Source organism: Daktulosphaira vitifoliae, unplaced genomic scaffold, assembly GCF_025091365.1.
Source record: "Daktulosphaira vitifoliae isolate Bord-2020 unplaced genomic scaffold, ASM2509136v1 Scaffold_2, whole genome shotgun sequence".
In the NCBI taxonomy this organism is placed as follows: domain Eukaryota; kingdom Metazoa; phylum Arthropoda; class Insecta; order Hemiptera; family Phylloxeridae; genus Daktulosphaira; species Daktulosphaira vitifoliae.
Genome location: NW_026099573.1, coordinates 34,705,419 through 34,728,189, shown reverse-complemented (window position 1 = coordinate 34,728,189; position 22,771 = coordinate 34,705,419). Strand labels below are relative to the sequence as shown.

The window sequence follows — 22,771 nt, the reverse complement described above, 5'->3', positions numbered from 1 at the left end:
TGAGAAATAATATTTTTTAATAAACCCTTTTTCATTCGACATACTTTATCTTAATCGAGATATTAATAAGGAACCAGCAGATCAAGTAGCTTTTGGAATAAAACACCAATTTTTTTAAAATTAAACACTATCTAAAGATTTGCATCGAAGCGTTTATTTTTGATAGTGATTTTAATTACTGTCAGATATCATTATACTTGATCCAACTATACCACGTCATAACTGTGCCGCGACCCCCCTGTGCTGGGTTTTTTAATAACAAATTTCATTTGGAGCAATCAATTAAATTTCCTATTCGGAGTAATCATTGTCGTAGTAAAATCCAAATTTTTGTAACCAGGTATTCGCAGTAATTGTTGTCGGAGTAAATGTATTCAAAGGATTTTTTTACAGTATCGAAGAATATGAATGTCGGAGCATTATCAGTTCGTGACAATCTCCGTAACCCCTATTATTATATTATATTATTTTTACAATAATAGTTTCAAATCTATAGATATAACAGTATTAAATTTATATTTAAATATAATATATATAAATATATTGTTGATAACAGAATGTGTAATACAGTAAGAAATGGTCAGATGATAGTAAAGTTAGTTGGGTAGGAAGGTTGAAAGGGCCATGACACGTTTAAAATTTTGCATCAATGGAAGTGTTATCACTTTATCTATATCCTAGATTATACCTATCATTAATAACTATATTCATACTTAATACCTCCATGGAGTTGTCATTGTGTATGTATTTATACATTTATGTGTGTACCTACAACTATTTTTATCTGAGGCTGTTTTTGAATTATTGAAATACTTTTAACTATGAAGTGAAAAAAACAAAGAAAAATGTCTAGAAACATTAAAATACCCGTAAAAAATGTTAAATGGGTACAGTTCGGGATATTATCCCCAGATGAATGTGTAAGTTTTAAGTTTATATTCAGATTTAATAAAATAAATAGATAAGTTACTTAGTAATGTATTTAAAGGAATGAATTAATACTGTCAATTTTATTATTAAAAAAAAAATTGTAGTATTTAAATTTTTATTGTTTGAATGTATTAGTATATAATGTAAATACTCTTGATAATGGTAAGGCTATAAAGATCTATAAAAAAACTTAATGTTATTTTTTAATTTTAACGTAAATAATGAAACATGATGTAAATAATATCATGCTCTACTACCACTAATGTAATGCATCTAAATTTATAGAATTATTTTTATTTGTTTACTTTCTATACTAACACCTATCAGTTCTTCCAATAAGTATTATGACAAATTATTAACAGATAAAATTAATAATAGAGTAAAGTAATTTATATGCAAAATAAAATAATAAAATAAAAAAATTCATGTAGACAACAACTTAAAACACTCAATAAACAATTTATTTAATTAAATAATTAAAATTTGTATTATATATAATTCTTCTTCACTTTTGTCATTGTTACAATTTAAAGAATATTTTTTAGAAAATTTGTATGGGCAGTGAAATTTAGAAATGTTTTAGAGTGCAGTGGAGAATCTAAAATAAATTTTTGAGAGGGGAAATTCATTATTACTGTGAGAAAGCTATTTTTAAAAAAATGACTTTTTTTTTAAATAATTATAATTTTCCTATGATTTCCTCCTTGTTTTCTATATTAGTTGCAGGTTTCCTGATGTTATTTGAAACATAAATATTTTAATGTTTAAAGAGCCTAGAATAATTATGTTTTAGGTTAAAAAATAATGATCAATTTTACATCCTTCTATTTCTCAAACTTATCATACTAGAAAGAGTAGTGGCACTCTTTCACATATTAAGGAGTCAAAGACGGTTTTTGCTTAGGCCATTAATAGACAGGATGGGTATTATGGCCAGTTTACGCCATAGACCACACATTACTAATGAGAAAATCACAAGAAAAATCTCATTGGCACCATTGGGGATCAAATCTGGAACCCTGTGCTCCATAACATACGTTTCTGCCTACTAGGCCAGGCTACCCTTAATTATAATTAGGGGTCATAAAATAAATATTTAAACATTATAAGAGCCTAGGTGTATTATGTTTTAGGGTACTTTTTAAATTTATTGAAATTTTTTTTAGAGACGTATGTCTGTAACAGAAGGAGGTATCTGCTTTGCTGAAACATTGGAAGGAGGTAAACCAAAACTTGGTGGTCTAATGGATCCACGACAAGGTGTCACAGATCGATTTTCTAGATGTCAAACATGTGCAGGTATACAGATTTTTTAGATAATTTTTATGTATTTTGAAGTTTAAATATTATAATCTTAACTAATTTTGACTGTTCATTATTGTTAAGTTACTAGTAATAATTATTTTATAAATCAGATATTTACTAATCATCATGTAATTTGAATATTACATGTGATTAAAAGTAGTTTTAAAATATTTTAATTTATACTTTAAGTCAAATTTTAATATTTCTATAATATAGAAATATTTTTTATTTAATTATTTTAACTTATTTTAGGTAATATGACTGAATGTTGTGGTCATTTTGGTCATATTGAACTTGCCAAACCCGTTTTTCATGTTGGATTTATTTCTAAAATTATTAAAATATTACGGTGTGTGTGTTTCTATTGCTCCAAACTTCTAGTTAGCCCTGTAAGTATCAATAGTGACTTTTGAAATATGAGTATAATGAAAAAAAAAACTATCTTTTAATTATTATTATATTATTTATGTAATACTTGCCAAATTTTTCCAATATTCTATTACTATAAAAGTCACTATCCCTTCAGATATTTAGATATTAGCATTTTTATAGTAGATTTTATCAACAATTTGTTTTTTTTTTTTAAACATGAAAGTAACTTTTGGATACTTAAAATCAATTCAATCTAAACATTTTTAGTAAAATGTTACTTATGATAATTAGACGACAAACAATAAATATTACAAATAATATTTGTACCCAACCAATCCTATATTAAGTATTTGTACTCTATTTAACTCAATTAAAATTTTCTGTAATTTACGAATTAAGAATGAAAATTTAATAAAATATTTTTTTTTAAGTCCTCTCCAAATTGAGAAAACGCATAAAAATATAAACAAAAAACATGTTAATTTGATATTCTATTTATAGATAGGTGTCTGAGTATTTAAATATTAAATTTAAATAAATATATATTTTTACTTTAGACACATTCTAAAGTGAAAGAAATTATTATGAAAACTAAAGGTCAACCAAAAAAAAGATTACTATTTATTTATGATTTATGTAAAGGAAAAAGTATTTGCGAGGGAGGCAATGAATTGGATATAAATAAAGAAAATATTAATGATCCAATCATATCTGTAAGTACATTATTAGAATTTTAATATAAAATAGTTTATACAATATTAAATACAGTAGTAAGAATGGTAATGTCAATCTAATTGTAAAAGTTCTAACTCCAAATTGCCAATTGTTCAGGAAAAGAATAAACCTTTTTAATTAATTATGTAAATTTTGCTATATTTTTTTGGACTATGATCAAAGTTTATTATTTGAAATTTTTTTGTTATAATAATTAAGAAACATACAGATTGAGTATAATAATATATTTATATTATATTATATCTGTGTACTTTATTTGTTAAAAATCTTTTTAATTTTTAGCCTAATACACCAAGCCATGGTGGTTGTGGTCGCTATCAACCAAACATTCGACAAATTGGTTTAGATCTTACAGCCGAATGGAAACATATCAATGAAGATTCTCAAGAGAAAAAATTATTTCTCACCACTGAACGTGTGCTTGATATTTTAAAACACATAAATGACGAAGAAGTAGTTATTTTGGGTATGGACCCTAAATTTGCTCGTCCTGACTGGATGATTATTACTGTATTACCAGTTCCACCTTTATCTGTCCGACCAGCAATTGTGATGCATGGAACTACAAGAAATCAAGTAATTCCTAAGCTCTATTGTAAATAAATATTTTAATAATTTTTTTTATATAATTTAAGGACGATTTAACTTACAAGCTTGCCGACATAGTAAAATGCAATAATGAAATAATTCATTTTGAGCAAACCGGTACTTCTAACCATCTATTAACAGATAATATTAAAATGCTGCAGTATCATGTAGCTACACTAATGGATAATGATTTACCTGGACTACCTAGGTAAAATTACTTAGTATTAGTTATAGCTTTTAAATTTAAAATTGTTACAAAGATAATCATGCATTAAAATTGAATTGAGCTTATTTAACAATTGCCTTAAATAAAAAATTTTAAATTTATACAAGACACTATGAGGTAAAGTCGGAGCAAGGTGAAAATAAATGGTTTTGAACCAGTAAAAATTTAGTTTTTATTCAGGTAATTTTTAATGAGAAAGTACTTAAAAAGTTTGTTTTGTTTTTGGAAAGTATTCAACTATAATTTGTAATTATTAAAGTGAACCATAAAAAATGTCTAAGAACTAAATACTAAGATGAAGTGCAGTAAATTAAGTTCAAAAACAAATCTCAGAAATATTATAAAATAATTATATTTACATATATAGTTTAATTCAATATGAATAATTTTGTTTTTTTTTAAATAAAATCAACAACTATTCATTGACTATTTTTATAGAGCTATTCAAAAATCTGGAAAACCATTGAAAGCATTGAAAGCTCGTTTAAAGGGCAAAGAAGGAAGAGTTAGAGGAAATTTGATGGGAAAACGTGTTGATTTTTCTGCTCGTACAGTTATAACACCTGATCCAAATTTGCGTATAGATGAAGTTGGAATTCCTCGTTCAATTGCTCAAAATTTGACATTTCCTGAAATTGTCACGCCATTTAATATTGATCAGTGAGTGAAATGTATATTATAAATAATAATATTTAATAAGATTATTGATTAATTAATTATACTCTCTATTTCATTTATATTTAAGACATTAACTATGTTTGGTTTATTTTTTTTAATGTTTTAAATAATTTTTTTACTAGATATGTATAATTTACTTAATTTGTGTTAATAATTTGTATAAATGTAGGATGCTTGAACTAGTTCGACGTGGTAATTCTCAATATCCTGGTGCTAAATATATAATACGAGACAATGAAGAAAGAATTGATTTGCGTTTTCACCCTCGACCTTCAGATATACATTTACAATGTGGCTATAAAGTTGAAAGACATATTAGGGATGGTGATTTAGTAATTTTTAATAGACAACCTACATTGCATAAGATGAGTATGATGGGTCATCATGTACGAGTTTTACCTTGGTCTACTTTTCGAATGAATTTAAGGTATAAAGTTGTTTTAAATATTTAAAATATTCATCACCATCTTTTAATCTTTTATACAACCCACTAAGGGATATTGTAGGAAACTTCTCCTAAAGAGAAGTTTTTTTAATTATTTATATTCCGTTATATAGTACTATATTAATAATGTTTATATAAAGGTGGGCATCAAAAATTGAATGTATTAATTTTACTATGATGATTTTTTTTTTGTGTCAGTTACCGCAAATTCTCAAATCAACTGGATTGATTTTGTCCAACTAAGCGTCAAAATATTACAATTTGTATCTAGCCAAAGACATTACTTTCAAAAATTTTCCATGTTTCTTATAATTGGAAAAAATCCCCAAAATAATTGAAATTTTTAAAATCGGTAATTTTAGAAATTTTTTTACTTAAGACTATCATAACTTTTCAAAAATAGATGAATATAAATGAAAATAAAATTTTAAATACAATTGATATGTACCTTTTATTAGGTTGGGTTACAGCTTATGTAATATACTTTAATTTGAAAAAAAATTTGACTACTGTAATTTGTTTTTATGGTGAAAACAGACATCAAAGTTAAAGAAAAAAGTTTAATTTTGTGTAAATATTGAAAAATTTAAAAAATTTAAATTGCTTTTTTTAAAATTGGTGTAAACTGCATTGGTATTTAAAAAAAAGAGGGTTTATAGAACATATCCCCCCATATTTTTTTAAAATCATTCATTTTTAATTTTGAATTCTAAACATCTCTCATTGGACTAATTTTAATTATCAACATATAAAAAGAATCCAATCAATCTAGTTGAACTCATAGTCACCATATATTGAAAAAAAAAATTTAATATTACAAATTTAGTCAAATATTTCAAAATACTAATTTTTTAACAAATTATTCATAATTTCAAAAAAGAAGCAATAGAAAATATTTAATTGCAGATTTGAAAACAACACAAAAAAATGTTTTAGAAAAGTATTTTTTACTATGATGAAAATTCTTTATAGACTATTTATTCATAATTAACAAAAAATTACATTTTACAAAAATTATATTTTTTAAAAAATTTTGCATGAAGCCCTTCAATTTTTGTACTCGTTTTCTTAAGATGTAAAAAAGTATAAAACTACATTGTAATTTTTTTATAATTTCTCTGCGAGAATTATAATACAAAATATTGAATATCAATTTTATACTAAATTTAATTTCAAAAATATGTATTTAATCATGTATTATACTTATAAATCATAAAATTAGTAATCATGTTAGAAGAAAAAAGTTATTAGACAATGTTAAGTTATTTTTCTAAAATTGCCTCATCAATCAACTTAAGAATTTTAAGGGCATGGGTTAAATTTAACGGATTAGTACCAAATTTAAATAGTTAATTTTCATGAGTATTTAAAAGAAAATTAGTAGGTAGCATTAAAAAAAATTACATTTGATTTTCAGCCCACCCTAGTTTATATTCATCGTCATTAACATACTAGTATTCATTTATTTATTAGTTGTACCTCACCATATAATGCTGATTTTGATGGTGATGAGATGAATCTCCATGTACCACAATCCATGGAAACAAGAGCTGAAGTAGAAAATATTCATATTACTTCCAGGCAAATTATTACACCTCAATCTAATAAGCCTGTTATGGGGATTGTTCAAGACACACTAACAGCAATTAGAAAAATGACTAAAAGAGATGTTTTTCTTGAAAAGGTAATACATTTTTTATAGTGTATGAGTATATTATGCTGTAAAGATGTTTTATTTTTGTATAGACTAGTCACACAACTATAATAAATAGATCATATATAGTTTATTAGTTTATTTTAGTTGTTAGAGAGGTGTGCAAGAACTGCCCATGAACCATGACCTGAAGGTCAATTTTGTGCACATCCTATCAAATTTTATTAATTTGGTTTTTTCACATAAGTGTTTTCACCGAAATAATGTAATTAGTCTTCTTCTTCTTCTTTGTCGTCTTAATCCCAACTACTTGGTGTAGGCCACCCTTATCCTAAACTTCCACTTGACACGATCTCCCACATCCTCTACACTCACATCAGATGTCCTCATATAGCATTCAATAACATCCCTCCATCTCTTTTTTGGTCTTCCTCTACCTCTTCTTCCTTCAACATTCATTTCTACAACTGTTCTTACGACTTCCGATTCCTCTCTCCTCATAACATAACCAAACCATCTAAGTCTATTTTCTCTCATCTTATTGACGATTGACGCTACACCTATACTCCCTCTTATATGCTCGTTTCTTATTCTATCTTTTCTAGTCACTCCACTCATCTATCTAAGCATTCTCATCTCTGCTCTACTTTCTTATCAACTGCCCAACACTCATAACTATATATCATAGCTGGACTCACTACAGTCTTATAGAAGTTACCTTTCAGCCTCTTAGAATTCTTTTATCGCATAAGACACCAGACACTTCTCTCCACTTCAACCACCCCCACTTAATGCTGTGTCTTACATCCTCGTCAATACCACCTCTCTTTTGCACAACTTAAAACTTTCCACCTCTCCAATCATGTCCTTGCCTATCGTCACTGGTCTCCTTATTTCATTTACCTCGTGTTCTCCTACATCAAACTTGTACTCTATACACTCTGTCTTGCTCCTACTTATTCTTAAACCTTTTTCTTCAAGAGCTGATCTCCACACCTCTAGTCTTTGATCATTTTGCTTCCTATTTTCTCCTATTAACACTATATGGTCAGCAAACAACAAATAATGTAATTGTTGTATTAATATATTGAACAATCTTTTTTGTTCTAACTTATATTTTTAGTAGTTCAATAATAACGCAAAATATAGTTAATAAAGATATAATCAATCAAAATAAAAACATATAAAATATTGATACACTTAAAAACGGATAAATAAATAATACACAAAATAAAAACTTAAAGTCACAAACGTACCACACGGAAAGAGATTACCTTCGGTACTCCCGAGGTCTTCTCTTTCCCCCCATTTAATTCATTCCGTTTCATCTTATATACTAAAATATTTTGTTTGTCTTTTTATAAAATTCATATAATAATAATTTTCAAAAAGGTTTATAAATATTTACTTCCTGATCTAGTAACAATAATTCGGGGAATTACAATTAATCCAAACATTACAAAAGTGTTCTACTTCTAGGTTTACAAATAATAGACTATATTATATTTTAGTAATAATAGATTAAGGAATTCATAGTTAAACCAAACATTACAAAAATGCTTTGTTTTCAGTTTTATAAAATAATGACCTATATTACATAATTAATAAATATTTTATTATTAAGTATTATACAGAATACCCCACCAGAGTATGCATTATTTATAAAGCATTATCTGCCCAAATTACATACTCTATATATTAAAATGCTTGTAACTCAATAATTACTCGTCCTAAAGTTGACCCATTCAAATTTTTATAAGAAAAGTTCTAAAAACTGATTATTTTAAAATTTAAATAAAACTTAAAAATGTAACATTTTTTTTTTTTTTTGCTTTATTATTAAATACTATTTTGAATGAGGAGTTCTTAGGCTTTATTTTTTACATTTTGATCAGTGAATACTTTATCTTTAAATTTGGTGTCCAATAGTATTAACAAAATACAATTTTCTTCTAAATTTGTGAATCTATTTACTTATATTTTATTGATGAAAGCAAATTTTTTTTACTGGTTTGAAGTCTATAGTTAAGTGGTGCAGGAACTTCAAATTATATCTACAGACACAATTAAAATGGTTTTTTGTTCAATTAATCTATTTATCATGTGAAGAGCTAAATTTCAACTTATGAGGTCATCTTCTATTAGGCAATGTTTTTTTATCCCCTGTGTCTCTAAACAAATGTAATTTATTTCAGGCTACAAAAGAGTGTATTAAACATAGTATATTGAAAGATATAACTTTATCATTTATAATTTTGTTTTCTATAATTATAATTTCATTAGTTTTTTATATGAAATGAGATATAGTAGCATGTAATAGTGAAAATAGAGGCCAAGTTAAACTTTCAAATTTAAAACTGAAATTATTTGAATTATTTTAATGTATAATTAAGAGCAACTTGACCCTAAAGGAATAGATAGATAAATTGAATCAATTAATTAAATTTTAAGATATAATTTTTTTTTTGGTATTTATGTTAAAATTATGCAATGATAAACAAAAACAAAAATTTGATTTGTTTTCTCATTACAATCTAATTGTGTAACATAGGTAAATATAAATTGCACAGAAAGCATAGGTGGTGATTACATATGTTTGTCCATCCTGGTCATGTTTGTTTATACTATTTACATTAAAGTAATATAATAATATGAATAATAATATTAATCAATTCATTATTTGTGGTGTTAAGAAAAGGTACTAAGTACAAAAAACATAATTTTTTTTTACTGTAGTAAATACATATCATAATGATCTGATGAAAAACTTAATCGAATTTCTGTTATTACATAAAAAAATCTTTTATTACTTATTCTAAAATCCATCTTTATTAAAGATTTATTTTTATAAAGAAAGGTTATATATCTCATATTCTCTCATGAGATAATCTATGGCATCTTGTAATACTTGAAAGTTAATTAATATTTTTTGCAATTAATATTTACGAATATTAATTTTTTATACTAATATGTATCAAAGATATAGGTATATATTATTTATGTGGAGATTTGAATATATATACTCCTTTCACATTATATCCAATGTTATTTGATTACATGTAAACATTTTTTTATGAGAGTTTAAACCCCTTACCCTTTCTTTACCTACGCTCTTGGTATATAATACACTTAAAGGTTCACTGAATTTTGGCTGCCTTATTGATATATATTATTTTTATTAAAATAAGATAATTAAAAAATGCTTTAATTGTAAAAAAAAATACCTAGATATTTTTATTTAAAATATATTAATGATACTAAAATCTATATTATTTTTTATTTCTTTAGGAACAAATGATGAATTTATTAATGCATTTACCGATTTGGGATGGAAAAATGCCTACTCCTTGTATTTTAAAGCCTAAACCCATGTGGACTGGAAAACAATTGTTTTCTTTAATTATTCCTGGTAATGTTAATTTAATACGTACACATTCTACTCATCCAGATGATGAAGATAGTAGTCCATATAAATGGATATCTCCTGGAGATACAAAGGTAAATTAAAAAAAAAGTTAATCAGTATTTTGTAATTAATTTTTATTTTTAGGTAATGGTTGAACATGGTGAATTAGTAATGGGAATATTATGTAAAAGAACATTGGGTACTTCAGCTGGTTCATTACTTCATATATGTATGTTAGAATTAGGACATGAAGTATGTGGTGAATTTTATGGTAACATACAAACTGTTGTTAATAGCTGGCTTTTATATGAAGGTATTTAAATCCTTAGTTAAAATTTTCATTTTATAAGGTGTTCAGAAATAAATTTTTTAATTCAATTTTTTAAAAAAGGGCATTCAATTGGTATTGGTGACACAATTGCTGATCCCCAGACTTATTTAGAGATTCAAAAAGCTATTAAGAAAGCAAAAGAAGATGTGATTAGAGTGATACAAAAAGCTCATAACATGAATCTTGAGTCTACACCTGGTAACACATTACGTCAGACTTTTGAAAATCATGTAAATAGAATTCTTAATGATGCTCGTGATAAAACTGGAGGCTCTGCTAAAAAATCCTTAACTGAGTATAATAACCTTAAAGCTATGGTTGTAGCAGGATCTAAAGGATCTAATATTAACATTTCTCAGGTTAAAATGTTATGTTTGTTGTTTAATTTTTTAAACTTAAGAAATTTAAAAAGTCATTAATTATAAGATTTTTTAATTATCTATATGTTTAGGTTATTGCCTGTGTAGGACAACAAAACGTAGAAGGCAAACGTATTCCATTTGGTTTTCGTAAACGTACCTTACCTCATTTCATTAAAGATGATTATGGACCAGAATCTAGAGGTTTTGTTGAAAATTCATACCTTGCTGGACTTACACCTTCAGAATTTTTTTTTCATGCTATGGGAGGTCGTGAAGGTTTGATTGATACTGCTGTAAAAACTGCTGAAACGGGTATTGCATATTTAAATTAACTGAACTATAAAAGGTTTTTATAGTTACATTTAAATTATTTATAAAGGCTATATTCAACGACGATTAATGAAAGCTATGGAGTCTGTGATGGTACATTATGATGGAACAGTACGTAATTCGATTGGTCAGCTAATTCAGTTACGTTATGGTGAAGATGGATTATGTGGTGAGGCAGTAGAATTTCAAAGTATTGCTACAATTGAGCCATCTCATGAAAATTTTGAAAAAGAATTTAAATTTAATATTTCCAATGAGAAAAAATTACAAAAAACATTTACAGAAGATGTGTTAAAAGATTTGCTAGGTAGCAATGTTACAGTAGCTGAATTAGAAAATGAGTGGGAACAATTAGTTCAGGATAGAAATACACTTAGAGAAATTTTCCCATCTGGTGAAAGCAATGTGGTATTGCCTTGTAATTTAAAACGAATGATATGGAATGTTCAAAAAATTTTTCACATTAATAAGCGAACACAAACAGATTTAAATCCTGTTAATGTTGTGCAAGGCAATTAGTTAAAATAAATTATAATGATTACATATTTAGATAGATGGAAAAGTAATGAATTTTTTTGTAGGAGTGAGAGAATTATTAGACAAATGTGTTATTGTAGCTGGACAAGATGAGTTAAGTAAACAGGCTAATCAAAATGCTACTTTATTATTCCAATGTCTAGTACGTTCTACCTTGTGTACTAAACTAGTATCAGAAAAATTTCGTTTATCCTCTGAGGCATTTGAATGGTTGATTGGAGAGATTGAAACTAGATTTAAGCAAGCACAGGTATTAAATTTCTAATTTAAAAAGTCTTTAAATGATTTTCATATATTAAATAGGTTGCTCCTGGAGAGATGGTGGGAGCTTTGGCTGCTCAGAGTTTGGGAGAACCAGCTACTCAAATGACATTGAACACATTTCATTTTGCTGGTGTTTCTTCCAAAAATGTAACTCTTGGAGTACCTAGATTAAAAGTATGTTTTTATTTATATGTTTTAAAATGTTTGGAATTAGCTCAAAAGTGGTGTTTTGGGTTCAATGAGTTAACTCAAACATAAATATTTAAAATTTAATATGTTCTATGGCATTAATGATAAAAATAAACTTATGCTATGAAACATATATTTTTAAAATTTGCATATATATTTGAAATAAATATTTCCAATTGATTCTCCTGAAAAAAAGTTAACTCCCTACCTTTATTTTAACCCCCATAATTATTTAGCAGATACATTCAATCTTTTTATTTAATTAAGTTGTTATTAAAAAATTGAGTACAATCAAGACTCTACGTAGTAATGAAGATAACATTTGTTAGTTTAGTAATAATTGCTATCTGACAATAATTAAAGTCAGTCTCTGTTGTAAAGCACTTCAATATGTATATGTTTGAAAATACACAGATAAATAATGTTTTTCTTTTGTCATCTTAAAGTAAATTTAATTTTATGTGGTTTAAAAGTCATCTTTTTTTAAACATTAACAATTAGATTTTCAAAAATATATATATACGTGGGCACCATTGGTGTCTAGATGGCACCACTACAATGGTCTGGAGGCAGACAGATAGTATCATTAAGTATTATAAGAAGGGAAAATTAAATCAAGTTGTGAGTCGACTAAGACGTGTTTTTGTGTGCTTTTTTTATTCATACGTGTGTTTTGTTTTATATATGTTTGTGAATGTTTAACTGGACTTTTGTGTGTGATTAAATATATATGTATTTAATAATAGTATTGCATCTTTGCTCTGTTCCTGTGGTTTCCTGTTGTAATTCCCACATGTTTTTGGGGGCCTGTCTGAGCGATTTAAGAAAAGTGATGAATCATATTAGCAGTATGTTTTCAAAATTCAAAATTCAGATTGCTCAACTAGGCAATATTGAAGAAGATTCTCTTATTGATTATATCATAACTGGTATAAGAGACTTAAAAGTCAACAAGATGATATTGTATGGCGCTACATCCATTGATGAGCTAAAATTGAAACTTAAATTGTATAAGAAAATGAAGTTAAACATAAGGGCACATAGAAAGTCAAACATAAATTTTAGCGAAAAAAAAATTGAATGAATCATCTAATGCTTTATTTATATCATATAAACATGAAGGTGAATCAGCAAAAATTAATCGTTGCTACAACTGTGGTACGAAGGGTCATTGTTCTAGTTCTTGTCCTGATGCTAGTAAAGGATTTAAGTGCTTTTTATGTCAGGAATTTGGTCACAAAGCATCGTCATGTTCTTATTGCCCATCAACTAATCGACCAAATTCTGATAGAAGTCAAAGAGATGAAAATGTTAAAGTACAAGTTAATCAAGTTAATGATGTCATATATTCTATTAATTGTATAAGTAAATTAGTTGATATACTAGGTGTAGAAACTAATGCTTTAGTTGTTACTGGTAGTGATCTTCATAAATGACCTATCGAAGGTCATTTATGTTAAAGTTGGGTGAAGTCACAATTCATAAAGATAAAACTTTACTAGGAGAGAGGACCAGGAAGGGTTAAGTTCTACACAGAAGGTGTATTTACTTGCAAATTAAGTGTTGATGGATCATCATATACTATTGATATTTATGTTGTTCCTGATGAAGCCATTACATGTGACCTGTTAGTAGGAAAAGTTATATTTCAAACAAGTGCTGAACTGTACATAAATCCTAAGTGTGTGAGAATAACTAAATTTGAAGAAGAAGAAAATCAAATCATGTCTATTAATATATCTTGTAATGAGCTTAACATAGGTTCATCAACTTATACAGAGGAGATTAATAAAATAGTGCAAGATTATGAACCGAATAAAGTAAAATATGCACCGATTGAAACAGTTATTTTATTCATGGTTGATAAACTTGTATATCAAAGACTACAGCGCCAATCTCCAGCAGAAACATGTCAAGTTGACAAACAGAGGAATGGTTACAAGAAGACATTATTAGACCTAGCTGTTCTGACTATACTAATCCAATAGTTTTAGTCGGGAAGAAAGATAACTCTCTACATCTCTGTGTAGATTACAGAATGTTAAATAGGAAGATAATCAAAGATAGATATCCTCTGCCCTTAATAGATAACCAATACTACCTTAGCTTTACCTCAAATCTATAACTTAACATGTGTATTTCTAACATTTAAGTTAATAAAACCCAGCATAATGGTGGCGCGCCCTAGTAAAAATGTGACGTAATAGCAATAATTTCTATAGCAATTATACATAAATAATAAAGGCTTGTTAAATTAATTGTTTTAACACACAATATGCATTGGAAATGTCTTTAATTGTATAGCCTATACTTTACTACTAAATAATCTGTTACTATCCTTTGGGAACATGAAGTACATAATACCCATTTCTTACTTTACATTTTTTTACATTCTTTTGACTATATGAACATATTTCATAATCTACATTTTTCTTCAACTAAAGTAAGATGAAAAAAAATCTGTAGATTTGCAAAAGTAAAACAGTCTAAAGATTATCATAAAGTAAGGTGTATATATTAGAGCAGCGTTTCTCAACCTTTTTCTCATTGCAAAACCCCTTCCGAGATCCTGAAGAATTTTGCGAACCCCTGGTTTATACTGGAAGGTGAAAAAAAGCAATCAAATTTTGAAGGACATTTATCCTTCAAATTAGCCAAGAAACGAAAACATATTTGATAAGACTTAACTTAACTAGTATGAAGAACACCCTTAATGTGATATTTGTGGCTGTTTCATAGAACAAAGCAATGCAAAGTTGGGCTCAATATCGGACAATTTCGGCCTCACATCAGGTTCTGCATTCAATCTATTTTGGTATTTATATTTCAAATAAGTATTTGTTGAAAATCCTTTTTCATATAGATATGTTGTGCAAAAGGGTAAAAGGACTTGAACACCTTTTTTTGAAAGAGTATGATATTCATTAGAGATACTAAGCAAGAAGTTGATTAAAGATTAATTTTTAAAACTAGCTATTAGTGAATTGTCACAGGATTATTCTATGAGTTTTTCCTTTTCTAGAAGAGTAAGAGAGGTTTCTAAATTTAAATTTTCTTGAAAAGGATTACGTATCCAGCTGTTCTGTTCGAGCGGAATATATTGCATCTATCAGGAAAATAGTCATCGATAGTTAATTGAAGATGCTTCAGATGTTCAATTATATATTTTTTAATGTTTTCGTCAAGTACAATTGAATTTTCTGATAAAAAAGTGCAGAGAGAACCGAAACATTCGTACTCATTTAATTGCAGGCATTGGATCCAGAAATTGAACTTCTTTAGCAAAGTCTCAATTCTATCATATACAGTGAAAATGTTTACACTTGCGCCTTGTAATGATAGATTCAATTCATTTAATTTAGAAAAGATGTCAGCTAAGTATGCAAGCTTCTGCAGCCAAAGATCATCGAATAAACAAGAGGACAAATGAATCGGATGATCAATAAAAAAAGCTTGAACTTGAGATTTCAACTAAAACAAGCGTGTCAACACTTTACCATGGGAAAGCCATCTAACTTCGATGTGTAAGAGTAAAAAATGTGATCACTTCCAAAGTCCTCGCAAAGCGCACTAAATAAACGAGAATTCGTAGCACGAGATTTTATAAAATTAACAATTTTTACAGCATCATTTAAAGTGCTTGTCTATGAATACAGCAATGAGTCCATTCAATTTTGTCGTTGATTTTCTTTGCCTGTGCCACGAAACCAGAAAAATTTCCTGTCATTGATTTTGCACCATCTGTGCATACACCCACGCAATAGGACCAGTTTATTCCATTTTTTTTCGAAATAACCATTGATCAGATCAAAAATTGCTTCTCCAGTTGTGTAGGTTTTCAGAAGTTTTGCAAAAAGAACATCTTCTTGAATGATATTCGTGGAAACATATCTAACGTAGACAAGCAATACTGCGGCGTTTGCTACATCGGTTGACTCGTCAAGCTGAATCGCAAAATGATTCTATTTGATTCTCTTCAAGAGTTTGTTCTGAACATCATTTGCCAAATCGTTAATTCTTCGGGACACCGTATTGTTTGATAAGGGAACCAGTTCTATTTTCCTTGCTGCCTTTTCTCCTATCATACATTTGACAATATCTTTTGAACATGGCCCAATAAAATTTTCTGCCACTGTATGTGCCTGTCCAGATTTTGCAATTCTGTAACTTATTCGAAAAGATGCCTCAAGAGCCATTCTACTATCATCGTTTGTAAACAGGAGAAGAGAGACACTACACTTTTTATTATCTGCCAATTTTCTTTTGAAATACTCGAAAGGCTTAACCTTGTACGTCGGATGTTTCGTTTCAAGATGCCTGCGAAGAAGGAAAGGTTTCAAACTGCTGTTGGCAAGAACTCGCTGCAGTGGTTTAGGTTCGGACTTTTCGCCAGTAAAATAAAAACCCATTTGTAAATAGTCATTGTCATATTTCCTTTTTTTTCACCACGTTCACTATTTTTGTCTATATTTTTAGTCTGTGGAAATGGCAGATCACTACGACATTCACTATTTGCTTCTAAGCAACCCGTTTTGAACCATTGATCCATAATAAACTTGAGGTATTATGATTGTTGAAAGTTATTCATTGTCACTGTGGCTATTCACAGAAAGAGAAACGAATCAAATGAAGCATTTTTGAAAAACTCAGCTGATTTATAGTTTCAGTTTATAGGTAATTCTGAGATTGAAGGCAGTGGGACTTTAACCATTACCGATTGTTAACACGCTTATTTTAGATTCATCTGTATGTTTGTAAAATGATTATAACTCTCCACGCGCCACGTGTTATTATCTCGTGTATCCTGTCGTCTGTGGCCTGGAGACTAGACTATCGTAACGCATTCGCCCCACCCCGCCCAACACTCGCCGATAACACTATATTCCTGTATATTTTTTGGTTTTTGTACCTGTACATGCGGGCGTATCATCAATATTATATATATACAACAAATTTTTATTATTTATTATTAGATATAAACATTTAAAGATTCAATTTTTTTTTTTGAGTTAATATACATGTATAATACATAAGGGATTACAAATACAGGTAGCTAATTGGTTTTTTATGGCAATATTAGCAAGCATATAATCGTCGGGTGTTCAAATCCCCCACACTTTTTTTCACAATAACACTAGTATTTTTCGTTCATTATTGTTTTAAGCTCTTTTAAAAATTATTTTTAACTTTTTATTTCGATATGCTTTAAAAGAGTGTTTTTCAGTTTTTTTAAACTATATTTATTTATTTAAAACTCGATAAGGTGTTTGAATTCCAGTAAATGGTACATTAGCCTCACTCAGGAGGTTTACAAAGAGATTACAGATCTGCATAAATTTAGATAAAACTTCTGAAATAACATAAAGAAAAATTTCCCCTTTTAAGTTGCTTAAAATTTAGTTGTTCTAGAATCCAGGATATTTATCTGATGTTTTGTTACGGTTTTCTCGGTAATTTTCCTTTGGCTATTCAAAATTCTGTCATTACAATATTATTTTCGAGAATCCTTGGGGGTTCGCGTACCATCGATTGGGAAACACTGTATTAGAGGATATTTCATTAAACGAAGAACTGGTAGTTTTAATTAGTGAGAAAGAGGTATGGGTGGTATTGTAACAGAACCAACTTTCAATAAAACATTAATCTATTGGGTAGTTTGATAAAATCATAATATAATTCATTATTTTATCTTATAAGATTAAAGTTAACTGTCACTATAATAATAGTTAAGTTTTATATATTTCAATATCATCCGTAAATTTATTTATTTTAAAGTTTTTAATTGTTTATTAGCTAGTTAATTTATAATATTACATTTACTGCGTGCTTAAAGACTACATAAACTATAGCATTAACTAATACTAATTACAATATACTTCATAAAACTATAATTTTAAAATAATTTTTCCATTTAATTCTATCCAAATTATTTTAAATTATTTTTTAGAACTTACCTTATAATATCAAGAGATGATTTTTAGTTAATCAAGCATGTTATTTTATTAAATAATAAATTATTTAAAAAATTGTGGGGGTACTAAAAATAATAGATTATATATTATAATTAGATATATAGTGTTTGGTCAGTAATTAGCGAGAAAGAGATATGAGAGGCTGTGGCATCAATGAAAAAAAAACAATAATGCAGTAGGACCAGATGAAGTGCCAGTAGATGTATGGAAAATATTAGGCGGCGTTGGCATAAGGTGATTGAAGGATCTTTTAAATAAAATCTTATTAGAAGTGAAATTCAAATGAATGAAGGAATAGTATTGTGGTGCTGATATTTAAAGGTAAAGGAGTCATACAGGAGTGTGGAAATTATAGAGGCATAAAGCTTATGAGTCATAGAATGAAAATTTGGTAAAAGGTTTAAAAGGTTTAAGAATAAGTAGGAGCAAGACAGAGTGTATAGAGTAAGAGTTTCACAAAGGAGAACATGAGGTAGATGAAATGAGATCAATGACAATAGGCGAGGACGTAATAGGAGAGGTGGAAAGTTTTAAGTATTTAGGATTAGTTGTGTAAAAGAGCAGTGGTATTGACGAATATGTAAGACACAGCATTAAGTGCGGGTGATTGAAGTGGAGAGAAGTGTCTGGTGTCTTATGTAATAAAAGAATTCCAATGAGGCTGAAAGGTAACTTCTATAAGACTGTAGTGAGTCCAGCTATGATATATAGTTATGAGTGTTGGGCAGTTGATAAGAAAGTAGAGTAGAGATGAGAATGGTTAGATGGATAAGTGAAGTGACTAGAAAAGATAGGATAAGGAACAAACATATAAGAGGTAGTATTAGTGTAGTGTCTATCATAGATGAGATGAGAGAAATTAGACTTGGTTGGTTTGGTTATATTATGAGGAGAGAGGAATCAGAAGCTGAAAGAATAGTTATGGATATACATTTTGAAGGAAGAAGAGGTAGACCAAAAAAGAAATGGAGGGATGTTATTGAATGCGATTAGAGGATGGCTGATGTGTGCGTAGTTGATGTGGAAGATTAGAATAAGGGTGGCCGACCCTAAATAGTTAAGATTATGGTGAGAAAAAAGAAGGAGAGTAAGATAAGATTAAGCTAAGATTAAGGCGAGGAAAAAGAAGAAGAATTGATTGATACAGATTAAAAAAAAAATTAAAGAATTATAAACATATATGTAATATGATAATATATTTACCGAGTGTTTAAATATTCTGTTTTAACAAAAAAACGTACAATATTTTGAATTAAAATAAATAGTGTTTTAAAAATTTTAGGAAATAATTAATATAAGTAAAAAACCAAAAGCTCCTTCACTGACTGTGTTCTTGAAAGGTCGAGCTGCTAGAGATGCTGAAAAAGCAAAAGTTGTTTTGTGTCGCCTAGAGCACACAACATTAAGAAAAGTTACAGCAAACACTTCTATTTATTATGATCCTGATCCCCTAAATACAATTATAAGAGAAGATCAAGAGTTTGTTAATGTTTATTATGAAATGCCTGATTTTGACCCTTCTAGGATATCACCTTGGTTACTACGAGTGGAATTGGATCGTAAAAGAATGACTGGTAATTTCATAAATCCTAACAAATTTTTTTAACAATTTACAAATCAACTTAGTGTAATTTTTTACTTTGAAGATAAAAAATTAACTATGGAGGCAATATCTGAAAAAATTAATGCTGGATTTGGTGATGATCTTAATTGTATATTCAATGATGATAATGCTGAAAAATTAATTTTACGTATACGTATAATGAATGGTATTGATGGAAAAATTAATGGTTGTGACAATGATAATGCAATTGATAAAATGGATGATGTCCTTTTTCTCAGATGTATTGAAGCTAATATATTATCGGATATGACTTTGCAAGTAAGTTAAACTATTATTTAACTTGTTATATTAATTGGTAATTATAAACACTGTTTATAATAAAAATATAAAGTTTATCTTTTTATATTAACTCTAATAACAGCTTTACAAGGTCGCTATAACTTAATAAATCATTTATTACCTGCAATATTAACTTTCATCTCATCCAAATGATAATGTGATGCATGACGGTGTTAATGATCCAAGTGGTAAAATACAAAAACAATTTTTATTTCATCTAACTAATTTATGTACACAAGCCGATACTATGTAAAAAACTTCAATAACTATTTGTTAATTGTAGAATTAAATACCCTTCGCCTTGAAGCAATACCTCACGGTAGTTCCAGGGCGGCTGACATCATGTCATCAGCAACAGTTAAAAAAAAAAAAAAAAAGAATTAAATATCCTAAAATGGAACTGCCTATGGCTTCATATAGGCAAATAGAATAGTTTTTATTAGTTTAAAAAAAAATCTTTTTGATACTTAAATCACTTAGTTCTGCCATGTCTCATGTAACATGTGTCAAGTTTTTTTTTTTTTTAATAACATTATATTGAGTTTAGGGTATTGAGGCCATATCAAAAGTTTATATGCATCTGCCGCAAACTGATGCTAAAAAAAGATTTATTATTACTGAAAATGGAGACTTTAAAGCAATTGGTGATTGGCTTCTTGAAACTGATGGCACAAGTTTAATGAAAGTATTGAGTGATGAAGAAGTTGATTCCGTTAGAACATTTTCTAATGATATTTGTGAAATATTTTCTGTAACAATTTAACAATTAAGACTTAAATTACCATTTAACTTATGCTAAACTTTACTTAGGTACTTGGTATTGAAGCTGTACGAAAATCAGTTGAAAAAGAAATGAACACTGTATTACAGTTTTATGGTCTGTATGTGAATTATCGACATTTAGCTTTATTGTGTGACGTTATGACAGCTAAAGGACATTTGATGGCCATCACACGTCATGGTATTAATAGACAAGACACTGGTGCATTGATGAGGTATAAATATATTTTTTATTAATTATAACCAGGTCTTATAACTTAAGCCAAAAAAAGTGTTATTTTAAATGGTATAATATGCTTCACTTGAAAATATGTTGTTTGTTTTGAATATGTTAAAGCTTGCATGGATTTTTGTATTATTTAGAAAATTTACAGATATATCCATGTATTCAGTTTTGTGTTGATGTTTAAAAATCGCAGAATTTATTTTTGTAGTAATAGTTATGATTCCAAGATTGTAACTATATAGTCAGACTAGTTTGTTTTTATTTTGGTAATCGTTTAATAACCAATAATGTCAATATGATTACTAGTTTAATCTCTCTCTATATATACTAATAGTTTTCTAAAAAAACAGTATGTTATCTAGTTTTTTTTATTCAATTAAACTTCATGATAAAAAAAATAAATAGAATGCCATTTGAAAAACATAAGTTGATGATAAGAGATGATAGTAGAAATTTAATTTTTCTACAGAGTAGCCAAATAAAAAATTATTATTGTTATAAAAAATAAATTAAAGCTTTTATATTTTCTATAATATTTCTTGAAGAATACTCTGTATATTTAACTAGCTTATTTATTTATGAGATAATGATTTAATTAAGAAAATGAATAGTTATTTTTCAAATGTTCATATCTTCTTCTTTCTCTGGTCTAGGTATAAAAATATACAATTTTTTCACATAAGTATTTCGACTGAAGTGTTTTCACAATTATTTGTGTACCTAACACTATACGTATAGAACATAGGCCACTCCTAAAAATGTGTCAAAGTAATATCAGAAAGGATTTTTCCAAGTGTTTAGATCTTGATGTGGCTAAGGTTTCATATTCACATATAATGTTATATGAATCCTCTTCTGTTCCATACTTTCTACACACTGCTGATTCTGTCACTCCCATTATGTAAATATGTTTAAGCAGTTGACAGTATTTTGTTAGTGGTCTAGTCAAAGTGCTTATTTGATATTTAATCATATTATTGATATCTCTCAGTAGTAGACCGAGAGTCTTCATAAACATTTTCGAATGTCTGGGTACCACAATGTAACTCCATATTTTCCTGTGTTGTTCTTTATACAAATCTTTGAGTAGTACTTTGAGAGATTACTCCGTTAGTACTACTACCACTGGTTCTGGTCTAATATAGGTGTTTTTTGCACTTTTTCTCACTAAAAAGTCTGCTTCTTCATTACATTCACACCACTGTGTCCTGGTACCTATCACTTGACTATCACTTAAGCTCCTATTAGTATTGTCATTACCTCTACTTGGTACACAGAATGTATTGTGCCCATTAACATGCTGATATATATGCAAGGTTTTAATCCTCAAATGCCAAAACATACCTTTCCTGTTTTCTTAGAGCCGTCTGCATAAATTACAAATCCTTCTTTCCTAGTCAGGTGGTTTACAGTTTATTGCCTAAGATAATACCTAAGTATTTCACCTCTGACTTAAATTTGTTGTCCATAAAGGGTAAATGTGCAAAGACTGTCAAGTCTTATTATTATCCTAGTAAACATTACTACCTCTACTTTAT

The 22,771-nt window shown here is 28.1% G+C and overlaps 1 protein-coding gene across 6 annotated transcripts in view; it reads left to right on the top strand.

Annotated features, from left to right (window-relative positions):
• The first annotated feature begins 755 nt into the window (after positions 1 to 755).
• The window catches only part of LOC126899792 (DNA-directed RNA polymerase II subunit RPB1-like), a 44,865-nt gene continuing 22,849 nt past the window's right edge, over positions 756 to 22,771 (top strand). For all 6 annotated transcript variants that reach the window (XM_050674991.1, XM_050674990.1, XM_050674995.1 and 3 more), the window contains exons 1-20: positions 756 to 920; positions 2,097 to 2,229; positions 2,488 to 2,624; positions 3,165 to 3,320; positions 3,625 to 3,918; positions 3,978 to 4,138; positions 4,595 to 4,816; positions 5,004 to 5,261; positions 6,753 to 6,963; positions 10,222 to 10,431; positions 10,484 to 10,652; positions 10,731 to 11,029; positions 11,122 to 11,344; positions 11,412 to 11,873; positions 11,944 to 12,149; positions 12,203 to 12,337; positions 19,607 to 19,898; positions 19,971 to 20,206; positions 20,775 to 20,978; positions 21,038 to 21,222. In XM_050674991.1, coding sequence (XP_050530948.1) covers positions 846 to 920; positions 2,097 to 2,229; positions 2,488 to 2,624; positions 3,165 to 3,320; positions 3,625 to 3,918; positions 3,978 to 4,138; positions 4,595 to 4,816; positions 5,004 to 5,261; positions 6,753 to 6,963; positions 10,222 to 10,431; positions 10,484 to 10,652; positions 10,731 to 11,029; positions 11,122 to 11,344; positions 11,412 to 11,873; positions 11,944 to 12,149; positions 12,203 to 12,337; positions 19,607 to 19,898; positions 19,971 to 20,206; positions 20,775 to 20,978; positions 21,038 to 21,222 — 4,268 coding nt within the window. In that variant the 5' untranslated portion in view covers positions 756 to 845. The remainder of the gene's footprint in view (positions 921 to 2,096; positions 2,230 to 2,487; positions 2,625 to 3,164; positions 3,321 to 3,624; positions 3,919 to 3,977; positions 4,139 to 4,594; positions 4,817 to 5,003; positions 5,262 to 6,752; positions 6,964 to 10,221; positions 10,432 to 10,483; positions 10,653 to 10,730; positions 11,030 to 11,121; positions 11,345 to 11,411; positions 11,874 to 11,943; positions 12,150 to 12,202; positions 12,338 to 19,606; positions 19,899 to 19,970; positions 20,207 to 20,774; positions 20,979 to 21,037; positions 21,223 to 22,771) is intronic.